This window comes from Ranitomeya imitator, chromosome 5, assembly GCF_032444005.1.
Source record: "Ranitomeya imitator isolate aRanImi1 chromosome 5, aRanImi1.pri, whole genome shotgun sequence".
In the NCBI taxonomy this organism is placed as follows: Eukaryota; Metazoa; Chordata; class Amphibia; order Anura; family Dendrobatidae; genus Ranitomeya; species Ranitomeya imitator.
In genome coordinates, this window is record NC_091286.1 from 407,008,118 (window position 1) to 407,022,141 (window position 14,024).

Genomic DNA, 14,024 nt, shown 5'->3' on the forward strand with positions numbered 1-14,024 from the left:
CGAGACCTCACTGCTGTTAGACAGCCGCAACACATGCAGGGATTGCCTAACAAACAGCTGTGAGACATGCAGCTGCGGGGACTCAAACATATTATTCAAGCACGTCAAAGACGCTGCTTATACACTGTGTGCAGAATTATTAGGCAAGTTGTATTTTGATCACATGATACTTTTTATACATGTTGTCCTACTCCAAGCTGTTTAGGCTTGAGAGCCAACTACCAATTAGGTGAATCAGGTGATGTGCATCTCTGTAATGAGAAGGGGTGTTGTCTAATGACATCAAAACCCTATATAAGGTGTGCTTAATTATTAGGCAACTTCCTTTCCTTTGGCAAAATGGGCCAGAAGAGAGATTTGAGGGGCTCCTGAAAAGTCCAAAATTGTGAGATGTCTTGCAGGGGGATGCAGCAGAATTGAAATTGCCAAACTTTTGAAGCATGATCACCAAACAATCAATCGTTTCATGGCAAATAGCCAACAGGCTCGCAAGAAGCGTGTTGGGCAAAAAAGGCGCAAAATAACTGCCCATGAATTGAGGAAAATCAAGCGTGAAGCTGCCAAGATGCCATTTGCCACCAGTTGTGCCATATCAAGGTGTGCGATACTCGGGGACATGGCCAAGGTAAGGAAGGCTGAAAAATGACCACCTTTGAACAAGAAACATAAGATAAAATGTCAAGACTGGGCCAAGAAATATCTTAAGACTGACTTTTCAAAGGTTTTATGGATTGATGAAATGAGAGTGACTCTTGATGGGCCAGATGGACGGGCCAGAGGCTGGATCAGTAAAGGGCAGAGAGCTCGACTCCGACTCAGATGCCAGCAAGGTGGAGGTGGGGTACTGGTATGGGCTGGTATCCTCAAAGATGAACTTGTGGGACCTTTTCGGGTTGAGGATGGAGTGAAGCTCAACTCCCAGACCTGCCAGTTTCTGGAAGACAACTTCTTCAAGCAGTGGTACAGGAAGAAGTCGGTATCGCTCAAGAAAAACATGATTTTCATGCAGGACAATGCTCCATCACATTCCTCCAACTACTCCACAGTGTGGCTGGCCAGTAAACTTCTCCAAGAAGAAAAAATAATGACATGGCCCCCTTGTTCACCTGATCTGAATCCCATAGAGACCCTGTGGTCCCTCATAATATGTGAGATCTACAGGGAGGGAAACATACACCTCTCAGAACAGTGTCTGGGAGGCTGTGGTGGCTGCTGCACGCAATGTTGATCGTAAACAGATCAAGCAACCGACAGAATCTATGGATGGAAGGCTGTTGAGCGTCATCATAAAGAAAGGTGGCTATATTGGTCACTAATTTTTTTTTTTGGGGGGGGGGGGGTTGCATGTCAGAAATGTTTATTTCTAAATTTTGTGCAGTTATATTAGTTTACCTGGTGAAAATAAACAAGTGAGATGGGAATATATTTGGTTTTTATTAAGTTGCCTAATAATTCTGCACAGTAATAGTTACCTGCACAAACAGATATCCTCCTAAGATAGCCAAATCTAAAAATAACCCACTCCAACTTCCAAAAATATTAAGCTTTGATATTTGAGTCTTTTGGGTTGACTGAGAACATAGTTGTTGATCAATAATAAAAATAATCCTCTAAAATACAACTTGCCTAACAATTCTGCACACAGTGTATTTGTAGAGCGTCATGCAGATTTTGATCTCTCCCGCCATCAGCGACAGTCTTGCGTTCATCATCCATCTCTACAGAATATGGGCATACCTATTTTGCACATACAGGACATTTCTTCAATAATATTTTAAAAAGTTATTTGTGAATCCAACCATAAGAAATAGACTCCAGTGCCAAGTGGTCGGCTTTTGCTGAAACGGAGTCTTAAGTGTCAGACCTTGGGCCTCAAAGGGAGCCTTTGATACTTTGGCGGGCCAAGTCCAATCCTGCCCTTTATTCTCTATTCTCCTGTGGATAGCATTACAAATGTGTTGAGCTTTCTATGTAGACTATCCCTTTACAGAAACAAGAAAATTGCTTTCATGCTTATCCTGGCAGTAAATCTGCAGTGCTTTATGTCATTCATGTGTGTCATCCTGCAGAACCCAAGAAGAATTGAAACGACCTGAATCTTTGAGCTTAATACAAAATAAGCAGAGGCAGCCGTCACCACGTAGGCAATCTGACAGGTAATGACATTAACAGCAGCTGACGTGTGCTCACTAAGAAATAGGTTTCTAGAGTACTGAGCCAATGCTCTTCATGACTGCTCACTGCACATAAGTGATAAAAATGCTATTACACAACCATTTTATGTCTACACGCTCAGCACCAGTGTTGAATCTCCTAACCTGTTTCAAAGAACATGTTATAGGCATGATTCTTTCATCATCTTCACTAAACCCCTTTATTTGACTGGAACACCCATGGTCAGATACATTATTGTTAATTCCAGGGTGCTGTACATGTGAAGAGGGTTTACACACACACACATAATAATCCATTTTGAAAAATAATGAAACACTACATAGTAATTAACTACATGTGTGTATATATACAACTTGTTTGCCCACTTAAAAAAACAGATCCAATTGAAATCAGTTTTTTTTTCAACATTGTAGTCTGTGGAAAACTGATCTGTTAGGCTACGTTCACATTTGCGTTGTGCGGGGCTGCGTCGGCGACGCAACGCACAACGCAAACAAGAACGCATGCAAAACGCATAGTTTTGCGACGCATGCGTCCTTTTTTTTGCCGGATTTTTGGACGCAAAAAAAATGCATCTTGCTGCGTCCTCTGCGCCCTAACGCTTGCGGCACAAAAGATGCATGCATCGCAAAACGCATGCAAACGCATGTCCATGCGCCCCCATGTTAAATATAGGGGCGCATGGTGCATGCGTCGCCACGGCTGCGCCCGACGCAACCCGGCAGAACGCAAATGTGAACGTAGCCTTAAATAGCCATCAGTCTTTCTTCCATCTGAAAAGGATCTGTTTTTTGCTAACTGGATCAGTTTCAAAATGAATGATATCTTGAAAATTCACATATCCAGTAGTACATGGTAAATACACTCCTCAAAAAATAAAGGGAACACTAAAATCCCACATCCTAGATATATCACTGAATAAAATATTCCAGTTGTAAATCTTTATTCATTACCTAGTGGAATGTGTTGAGAATAAAAACTAAAAATGATCAAGGTAAATCACAACTAATATCCCTCGGTAGTCTGCAGTTGGAATGATGCTCAAAATCAAAGTGGAAAATTAAGTTACAGGCTGATCCAACTTCAGTGGACATGCCTGAAGACAAGGAAATGGTGCTCAGTAGTGTGTGTGGCCTCCACGTGCCTGTTTGATCTCCCTACAACGCCTGGGCATGCTCCTGATGAGATGGCGGAAGGTCTCCAGAGGGATCTCCTCCCAGACCTGGAATAAAGCATCCACCAACTCCTGGACAGTCTGTGGTGCAACGTGATGTTGGTGGATGGTGCGAGACATGATGTCCCAGATGTGTTTTATTGGATTCAGGTCTGGGGAACGGGTGGCCCAATCCATAGCTTCAATGCCTTCATCTTGCAGAAACTGCTGACACACTCCAGCCACATGAGATCTGGCATTGTCCTGCATTAGGAGGAACCCAGGGCCAACCACACCAGCATATGGTCTCACAAGGGGTCTGAGGATCTCATCTCCGTACCTAATGGCAGTCAGGCTACCTCTGGTGAGCACATGGAGGGCTGTGCGGCCCTCCAAAGAAATGCCACCCCACACCATTATTGACCCACTGCCAAAACCGGTCATTCTGAAGGATGTTGCAGGCAACAGATCGCTCTCCATGGCATCTCCAGACTCTGTCACATCTGTCACATGTGCTCAGTGTGAACCTGCTTTCATCTGTGAAGAGCACAGGGTGCCAGTGGTGAATTTGTCAATCTTTGTGTTCTGTGGCAAATGCCAAGAGTCCTGCACGGTGTTGGGCTGTGAGCACAACCCCCATCTGTGGACTTCGGGCACTCAGACCATCCTCATGGAGTCGGTTTCTAACTGTTTGTGCAGACACATGCACATTTATGGCCTGCTGGAGGTCATTTTGCAGGGCTCTGGCAGTGCTCCTCCTGTTCCTCCTTGCACAAAGGCTGAGGTAGCGGTCCTGCTGCTGGGATGGTGCCCTCCTACGACCCCTTCCACGTCTCCTGGTGTACTGGCCTGTCTTTTGCTAGCGCCTCCAGCCTCTGGACACTACCCTGACAGACACAGCAAACCACCTTGCCACAGCTCGCATTGATGTGCCACCCTGGATGAGCTGCACTACCTGAGCCACTTGTGTGGGTTGTAGAGTCCATCTCATGCTACCACGAGTGTGAAAGCACAACCAACATTCAAAAGTGACCAAAACATCAGCCAGAAAGCATTGGTACTAAGATCTGGTCTGTGGTTCCCATCTGCCGAACCACTCCTTAATTGAGTGTGTCTTGATAATTGCCAATAATTTCCATCTGTTGTCTATTCCATTTGCACAACAGCATGTACAATCGAGTGTCAAACAGTGTTGCTTCCTAAGTGGACAATTTGATTTCACAGAAGTTTGATTTACTTGGAGTTATATTCTGTTGTTTAAGTGTTCCCTTTATTTTTTGGGCAGTGTTTTTATTTTTCCACCTCCAGTAAGCAAAAAATGGTTCCTATTCAAATGAAAGAAAAATGGATGGCTATTTAGCAGATCTGTTTTCCATAGACTTCAATGTAAAAAAAAAAAAAAAAAAGTGATCCCTTTTGAAATAATTTCAGGTGGGCAAAAAAGTGGTCTGCACAACTTTTTTTTGTCAATGTATCCGTTCTAACTAATGACTACCGGAAAGGCGAGCATAGCCGAACAGTGACAGGCTGGTACAGAGGGGGAAAAGGGGACCCTGCACTCACAGGCTTGCAATCTGAATTGAGGAAGCAGTCAGTTATTGCATTCTCTATGATTTCCTCAAGACAGGAGTCCGTCATTGTTAGTATTTTAAACTTGCTTTTCTGGGGAATTATGATTGCATTTTGTCAGAACCTTTATATGGAGCATTTAATATTCCCTCAGATAGCTAGGAGTTTTTTATTAGCTGGAATCACTGTTGTGTACGGAAAAAAATACATAAAAGGCTCTACAACTTTTTACCTCCGGATCAGTTTGTGGGTTCCAGGTCTTGGACCTTAATTATGATACTGTTCAGGCTTCTTCTAGTTTTATTTGCTTACCTTTGACATGCAGCAATGTGCTGCAAAATATGTAGGTGTTATAGTAGTAGAGATTATTATTTAAAGTGTTTAAAATACCCATTTAATCTATTTTTTTATCTTTACTTTTAGATCCCAGGTAGATGCTACATATCTTTTATCCTTGGCAAATGGTCCAAACCAGGTAATGTCTGGAGAAAGCGTCTGGTACTTTCTGCCCATGAGTGATCTGATCTGAGTACATCATTTTATACTTTAATACTTTCCCTGTGTTAGCATCTTTATTTTTTTACCTCTGTGAAAGCAATAGACTTTTTCTAATTTGTGCTCACTTTATACATTTTTTTGGGTGTAGACAAAATTAGACAGACATAGAAGAGATATTTTAGAAAACACCAGGAGGGAGGCACAACTTGCAGCTCGGCAGTATGAAGATGAAAGGATAAGAGACAGAATTGCACATACAGATTCTTTAAAGGTAAGCATCAATACATATTACCCAAAGGCTGGCAGGAGAGGTTATAAGTCATGATGTGGTTACACATTTATAGTGTATATTGTGGTGTTAGTGATCTATTTGAATTTATTTGTATATGTACAATGGATACGGAAAGCATTCAGACTAAATTTTTCACTTTGTTTCATTGAAGCCATTTGGTAAATTCAAAAAAGTTCATTCTTTTTCTCATTATTGTACACTCTGCACCCCATCTTGACTGGAAAAAAAACAGAAATTTTTGCAAATGTATTAAAGTAAAACTGAAATATCACATGGTCATAAGTATTCAGCCCCTTTGCTCAGTATTGAGTAGAAGCAGCCTTTTGAGCTAGTACAGCCATGAGTCTTCTTGGGAATGATGGAACAAGTATTTCACACCTGGATTTGGGGATCCTCTGCCATTCTTACTTGCAGATCCTCTCCAGTTCCATCAGGTTGGATGGTGAATGTTGGTGGACAGACATTTTCAGGTCTCTCCAGAGATGCTCAATTGGGTTTAGATCAGGGCTCTGGCTGGACCAGTCTAGAATAGTCACAGAGTTGTTCTGAAGCCACTCCTTTGTTATTTTAGCTGTGTACTTGGGGTCATTGTCTTGTTGGAAGGTAAACCTTCAGCCAAGTCTGAGGTCCAGAGCACTCTGGGAGAGGTTTTCATCCAGGATAGCTCTGTATTTGGCTGCATTCATGTTTCCTTCAATGGCAACCAGTCATCCTGTCCCTGCAGCTGAAAAATCCCCCATAGCATGATGCTGCCACCTCCATGTTTCACTGTTGGGATTGTATTGGGCAGGTGATGAGCAGTGCCTGGTTTTTCCACACATACCGCTTATAATTATGACCAAAAACGTCTATCTTTGTCTCATCAGACCAGAGAATCTTATTTCTCATAGACTGGGAGTCCTTCATTTGTTTTTTAGCAAGCTCTATGCGGGCTTTCATATGCCTTGCACTGAGGAGAGGCTTCTCTGGGGCCACTCTGCCCAACTGGTGGAGGGCTGCAGTGATAGTTGACTTAGTGGAACTTTCTCCCATCTCCCTACTGCATCTCTGGAGCTCGGCCACAGTGATCTTGGAGTTCTTTACCTCTCTCACCAAAGCTTTTCTCCCACCATTGCTCAGTTTGGCTGGACGGCCAGAGTGAAAGAGTGAAAAATGTTAAAGGGGTCTGAATACTTTCCGTACCCACTGTATGTAACATGTATTTGCCAACCAATGATGCCACAGATGTTCTCGACCGAAGACAAGTCCATAGACATTGCAGACCATGTTAGAATATTTAGGCCATGCTGATTGCTTACAGTAGCATAAGCAATATGCGACCTGGCGTTATGTTTAAAATGTCTCCTGGTACACTTTTGGGGAAATGGCCGTACCACTGGTTCCACCACCAAATCAATATCCTGAGTTGTTAGTGTACCTGCAATGAAGACTAGATGGGTCCGGCTGCCATATAGTATGGCACCTCATAACATATTCCCTTGAGTAATACCATAGTAAGGTTCCATTATGAAAGATTTTTCATGGTGTTGCCCATGTAGCCTCCTGACCAATTTCCAGCTATCATTGTATCAAAGACAAAATTGGGACTAATGGCTAGACCTCCATTCCAACCTCCATTACCATCTTGCTCTGCACCATGATAGCTTTTGAGAGCAATGGCGTAAAGTCAGCGGAATATCTGTAGATGGCCGTCTGGTCATAGTCAAGTGCCTTGCAAAAGCCTTTTGATGGTTTGTGTAGACACTGTTTGACGCCTTGGACTTTGTATGTGAAGTCAAGTTTCACTTGAAGTACAAAATGGATCACCACTCGTCATTCTTCTAACCAGGACATTCCTGCAGAGGTTTGCCTCTATGCACCTCTTACTATCAATCCAGTTTGTCGTTCTCCCAACATGTAACGAATGATGAACAGTGCTGACATCTTGGACTAAGCGCGTTGAAAGCAAGTGAGTGATGACCCAAGGACTCTCTGTGGGCAATAATTGCCACTTCAATGAACAGGATCAACATCACACAATCATCTCACAAGACTAGATCCAATTTTTGCTCTTTAGCATCCACAGAGGCTGTTCTGCTTTTTCTTTGGAAAATATAAGAATAAATATATTACAGTACCAAGCAAAAGTGTTAGACAGGTGTGGGAAAGATGCAATATGAATGAACAGAAATGTAAATCAAATATTTTGGTTTGACCCTTTCAAATACAGCATTTAGTTTTCAAGGTACAGTTGCACAAAGTCCAATTATACCAAACTAATGATGGTGATTATCATGTTCAAATGTTTGACACACAATCATTAACTGAAATTGGTGTGTAGAATGTTTAAAACTGGGTGAGTAACAGACAAAACTTTGCTACAAAGGTGAGGTTGTGAAAGACAGTTTGATGTCACAGGTCATAGACCCCATGGCAAGACTGAGCACAGCAACAAGACAAATGATAGTTATACTGTATCAAGAAGGTCTCTTCCAGGCAAAGATTTCAAAGCAGACTGTGGTTTCTAAGTGTACTTTTAAAGTTTTTTTTGGAAAAGCCACCAAGAAATGGTCAACATTGAGGACCATAGACACCTTGCTCAGCCCTGGATACATGATGCAGCAGATGAAAGATCCGCTATGTTTGCTTTGCTTTGAAATTGGAAAATGTCTAGCAGTGGCATCAGCTCAGAACTGGCAGCTACCAATTTGACTCTGCTATACACATACACTGTTCGGAGAAGCCTGGCCAGAAATGCTCTTCATGGAATAACCTATCCTTCAAAAGCTATGTGCCGTGTTCCTAGAAGAACATATGCGCTTTTGAACGCAAAGGATGGTCACACCAAATATTGGTTTAAGATAAATTTTTCTTTTGTATTTGCTTTAACTTTGAAATGACCTTGATCTGTAATTATACAACTCTATTAAAAATTCTTTCACCATTTGTTGTGGCCAATCTTTGCCCATTGCTCACTTGTAGACGTTCTTGACATACCTCAGATACCTATGCAGGGTGAAGTATGCAATGTCTGCTTGCTGTATTGTGTCCCTTTTCTGCTGTCAATATCTTCTAGCATTATCTGAAATAGCTTCATGGTTTTATATCCCCAAGAATAAGGATAATTTAGCTGCACGTTCCATCGTATACAGTCAGTTCAGAACTAGAATGTCATCATGCAGTGGCTCATCCTGTATATTGTTGCACAGCTATAAATTAGTTTTGGCTTTTGCATTTACTGTAATATTGGATTTATTTTCCCTTTTCCAGCAGAAAACATTGAGTCCAGAAAAGCAGAGCCCGCTGGACAGTGAGGTGAGGGTGTGCGCAGTAATGTGGAGAATTACTTTTATTGGGTACCACCTGTGCGTTATATTATTTATATTAAGATCATAAAACTCCATTTGCTAAGTTTCATATTTGCAGATATTCTAAATGTCAGTAATCCTGTATATTTTATTGCTTTCCCAATTTGATAAACCCATCTTATTTTGGAAGTACTGTACAATCCACATATATGCACTACTTAGAGGGCTGTCCCACAATTAAATATTAAATTACTGTTTATTTTACAATAAATATTCCTTTATTTTTCTATTGATATCACTTTCCTGACTCTTACACCCTCTTTATGACCGATCCAGTTGTTCTTATGATTCCATTTTCAGAACGTCATCCTAATGTGCAAAGTGCAAGTGAGAAGCCATCGCTTCTAGTGAGAGTGAGCTGGCAGCTTGGACTGCTCTACTGGGCAAGTGCTGCTATGGGCGCAAGCTGTAAATCTGTGTGCCTCTAATTAGGAAAGCCACTTTCCAGTTTTTTTTCTTTCAAGGGCCTCAAAAGGGCACCAAACAGCAACATAGAGCGTATCCGTGGCTCAAAAGTTCAGATATTGAAGGAATTGGTGCTTCAGAACACCGTAATAGCACGTAGAAATGTTGGATATATGGCAGCACGCTGTATTTGTGCAACACAGACCTTTAAAGGGAACCCGTCGCCAGGTTTTCCCAATATAAACTACAGACACCACTTTTATTGACTCTTTTAGGCTGGTTTCACGTTAAAGTTCGGCTGGGGTGTGGGTGGCTGCGTACTTCCTCTCTTCTTCCTCCCTTAAGCTCCGCCTACTCCGCATGCTTTCCCGTGCAGTCGCCGGACACCTCAAAATGCTGCATGCGGAAACATCCACATACAACGCATGTCCCTGCGTACCCAATGTTAAAGATAGGTGCGCAGGATGCAGACGGAGCATAGGCGGAACTTAAGGGAGGAAGTACGCAGCTATCCGCAGCCCAGCTGAACGCTAATGTGAAACCAGCCTTACAGAAATCTAGCAAGCTGCGTATTAGTCCCCAAACCCATCTATAGTCTTAAAAATACCTTTTACACTCCCCCCTCCATGTGGCGAGGTCCGGTCTGATGGGAGTTGCTGTTCTTGCTTCGGCGCCTTCTCGCAATCACCATCATCCTGTTTGGTTCATGTGGATGATGCGTCCTACATCATCCACAGTGTCCCCAGTCACACTCCTATGCAGTCCCGTGCACTGCCGAGAGCAGAGCATATTACTGTAAAGTGCATGTGCCGGGAGAGTCCAGAACGCACAGATGCCCCGGGAAGTAAGGCCGGCTCCTGCACACTACAGTGCTTTGGTCTGCCTTCTGGAGGGCAGCGCAAAGTACACCTGTGCAAGAGTGCGGTTTGGGACACTGTGTGGATAACGTAGGATGTGCCATCCTCATGAAGCCAGAGAGGGGAGGCGCCAAAGCAAGACCAGCGACACCCATCGGCCCAACCGGACAGTGTCATATGGGGGGGATGTAAAATGTACTTTTTGGGCTATTCATAGGGTGTTGGGGACTTACATACAACTTGCTAAACTACTGTAAAAGGACCATTAAGAGTGGTGGCCGTATGTTTATATTCGGAAAACCTGGTGACCGGTTCCCTTTAAACTAAATCTACAAGCTCCATGTTGGATGAGTAAATACATCCTGCGCTGTCCTCTCATAACCGATTATGTATGTTTTCGCTTTCATATATTCTAGTACACAGTAATAACTAAGAATGATCTGTCACTAGAGGCCCAGGATACTGGGGACCACTGCCATAGATTTGAGCTTTTCTAGGTGACTGCCATTGATACTGCTTTCAGTATTCTATTGAATCTCTGTCTATTACATTTTTTCTGCATGAAGTCATAGCGCAGAGTTATATAAGTGGTATGATGTCCGCACTGCATGCATAGCAGCAAGTTATGTCATGTTTCTGGAATCACTGTGTTACCATCAGCTTCCGTTGTTGAGTATGTCAGCATCTACCAGATTAACATTGTATCTATATTTGTTTCTTTTGTGTCCATGACGACTTCTGAGTCATGGCCGCTGCTGGCCTGGTGTCCATTACATTCGTGCAGCATCAGTATCGCCTGTAATGAGTAGAAAAGTCAGACGACCGGAAGAAACTCCACTCGGAGACCACCTTGGGTTTGGATCCTGATGTGGGAACTGCCTTCCCATAGGTGCTACCATGATGATGTCATAGTATGCACTTAGAACTATGCCAACCAGTGACATGTAATTGTGTCTATTGCATCCGACGGTCAATAAACCTACATACATCTACAGGCCTCTTTCTATAGGTGCAGACATCAGAGCAGTAAGCGTCACTCTGCTTACTTTAGATTGAATTTTTTTTTTACACTTTTTTTTTATTAACAATATGAGGGCACATGTCAGTGTTGTGGTAACAGACAGATTTGGCATGATCTCGTCTGATGCTGATTCTGTTTCTTTACAGTTTTCATAGGAGGTGCCATTTTTTCACTCAGAGTCCCAACCATTTTCCACAAACAAATCTGCTTCTCTCCATTAGTGTCTTCATCTGGTACCTGAACATTTGCATTTTATTCTTTTTTTCCTTGTTTTATGAGTTTGCGTGTTTTTGACATTGCTCCATCTCTCCCTGCCTCCATCTCAGTGTTCCCTCCCATCCAGACGCTCCCAGCATACAGATGATAGTGCCCTCTTAGTGGTAAGAACCCTGCATGGAATGATCTAGCACCTTCGGCATGACACAATTCCTCGTGGAATCATTTCTAGATGATGCATGTCACCAGCATAAACCAGGACGTTTTTTTTTGTTGTTGACTTAAATCCAAGATTTTCCTGTTATTTTGCAGCATTTTTTCACGTTTGCTTTCGTAAATGTGAAATTGAAAGCTTTGCATGGCAATGGTTTCTACAGGTGTGATTTTGCTGTGGAGTTTCTACTTTATTGTAATCACGGTTAGCGCTCCTGGAGTAGCGTATGTCCGTCTGCTTCAGCTATTCTGTGTACAATTGGAAATGCTGCATACAGAAAATAATCCCATAAAATATGACTGGTCGTGTATTTTGTATGACCGCCTCTTATAATATCCTAGGTAATTACAAAAGCATTAAATATTAATAATGGCTGAGTCCTGGTTTATGCTGTTAGGGACTGATGATTTAGCTCAGTTGTTGCATTGATCACAGTATTTAAGAATAGCATTCACGTTTAAAGGGGGTTTTTATTAAAGGTTACCAATTGGATGCCATTGTGAGAGAGGAGTAAGAGAAGTCATACTTGCCCACAGAATCCACCCTCCAGTCTGGAAGTTCTTCTGTCTTTGCCAGACCGGACGTAATAACATGCAGACCCGACCGTGCAGTCAACTGCTGACTTTAGTGATCAAGTCATTGGTGGTCATCACTTTCAGTTCGGGTGGAGAATGTCAGTGTGGCTGCATTAGGCTACGTTCCCACGATGAGATTTTGGGGAGTTTTTTTTTCATGTTGCAGATTTTTTGCACTACTTTAGGTTATCAAAGTCTGATCGGTCGGGGTCCGATACCTGCCCTCTCCACTGATCAACTGTTATCAGCGTCGCCGACCAAAAATGCTCACTTGCTGAGCTGTCAGTCTTCTGATAGTGGCCGAAGCAGGATACTGCACATCCGCCTCCTATTCAGAACCATAGGAAGCGGATGTGTAGTACCCTGCCTCTGCCAATGCCAGAAGAAGGCAAGCTCCGCAAGTAAGTACTTTTGGCCACCAACGAGAACGGCTGATCGGCGGGTGTGCCTGATGTCAGACCCCGACTGATCAGACATTGATGACCTATCTTCTAGATACTAGGTCATCAATGCTAAAGTAGTGAACAACCTCGATTTAAAGAGATGCAAGTAACCGATTTTACTTAAATATGCAATGGGAAAAACTCACCAGAAACTCATCCTGGGAACTTGGCCTCAGAGTTGAGGGAGAGAGTATGGCTTCTTTTATCAATCTTTTAACAAAGAGCAGAAAACCTTTTAGTTTACCTCCCTCAATATTAAAGCATAAATGTCTGAGAATGTTTTGAAGGAAAGAGTAAGAAAATCTTAATACTTTGGTTGAGCTGGTGCACTTTTAGTGATGGTGTTTGACTTATCACAGACACTGCAAGAAAATAGAATTTGTCACCATTTTTATTTGACCTTATTAACTTGTACTGTTGAATTGTGGTTGTGTGACACCAAGTGATAGTTGTCTATGGATAATGTTATGTAAGCCCCCTTTCCAACCCTGCCATAAAACAAAAAATAGGAAAAGGTATTTAATACATTATAAGGATCTGTCATTTTATAGAAACAAAGAAGTTATGACTAAGCAGAAATGAAAAAATATTTTGTATCTGCAAATGCCAAGCTAGCCTTCTACATGTCAGGGTGTTGGTCAATAATTGCCATACCAGACAAATGGAGTAATGGATTCCTTCTCTTGGATATGTAGAAACACTGCATTTGGTTGTGGTATGATGCTTTATAGACTAGAGGGACTGGCATATTGCCAATTTGATATCTTCTGCTTTTCCCCTAATAGCAAAGAATGCAAAGCAAATTGGTAAAATTACACTTTTTTGTGTCTTCTACATGATGAAATGTATTTTGGCTAAAAAATATAATCAAATTATTTTGTGTGCGCAATGATAATTTATGATTTTGTTATACTTCTGGAATAATCTTGTTTGGAATAGCAAATTAGTCAGCTGTCATTTAATCCAGAACATACTTGTGTTTAGCTAGTGGTGCATCAATTTCCTCTAGATTGAGGTTTAGGCTATGTTCACACGTTCAGGATTTTTTTCGTCCGTTTTCCGCGGGAAAAACGCATACATAAGCATCCCATCATTTTTAATGCATTCCGCAATTGTTGAGCACATGATGCGTTTTTTTCTGCAAAAAAACGCATCGCGGTAAAAAATGCAGCATGTTAATTAATTTTACGGATTTTTCGCATTTTTCCCGGTATTTTAATGCATTGGGAAGCTCCAGAAAAAAAACGCGCAAAAAAAAG

General features: G+C 42.1%; 1 protein-coding gene across 4 annotated transcripts in view; it reads left to right on the forward strand.

The window, feature by feature from the left end:
* LRCH3 (leucine rich repeats and calponin homology domain containing 3) overlaps positions 1-14,024 on the forward strand; it is a 117,043-nt gene that overhangs the window by 58,852 nt on the left and 44,167 nt on the right. For 2 of the 4 annotated variants that reach the window (XM_069726995.1, XM_069726993.1), the window contains exons 11-15: positions 2,070-2,156; positions 5,321-5,372; positions 5,544-5,666; positions 8,937-8,981; positions 11,644-11,697. In XM_069726995.1, the coding sequence (XP_069583096.1) occupies positions 2,070-2,156; positions 5,321-5,372; positions 5,544-5,666; positions 8,937-8,981; positions 11,644-11,697 (361 nt within the window). The remainder of the gene's footprint in view (positions 1-2,069; positions 2,157-5,320; positions 5,373-5,543; positions 5,667-8,936; positions 8,982-11,643; positions 11,698-14,024) is intronic. The other 2 variants (XM_069726996.1, XM_069726992.1) reach the window with 1 other exon arrangement.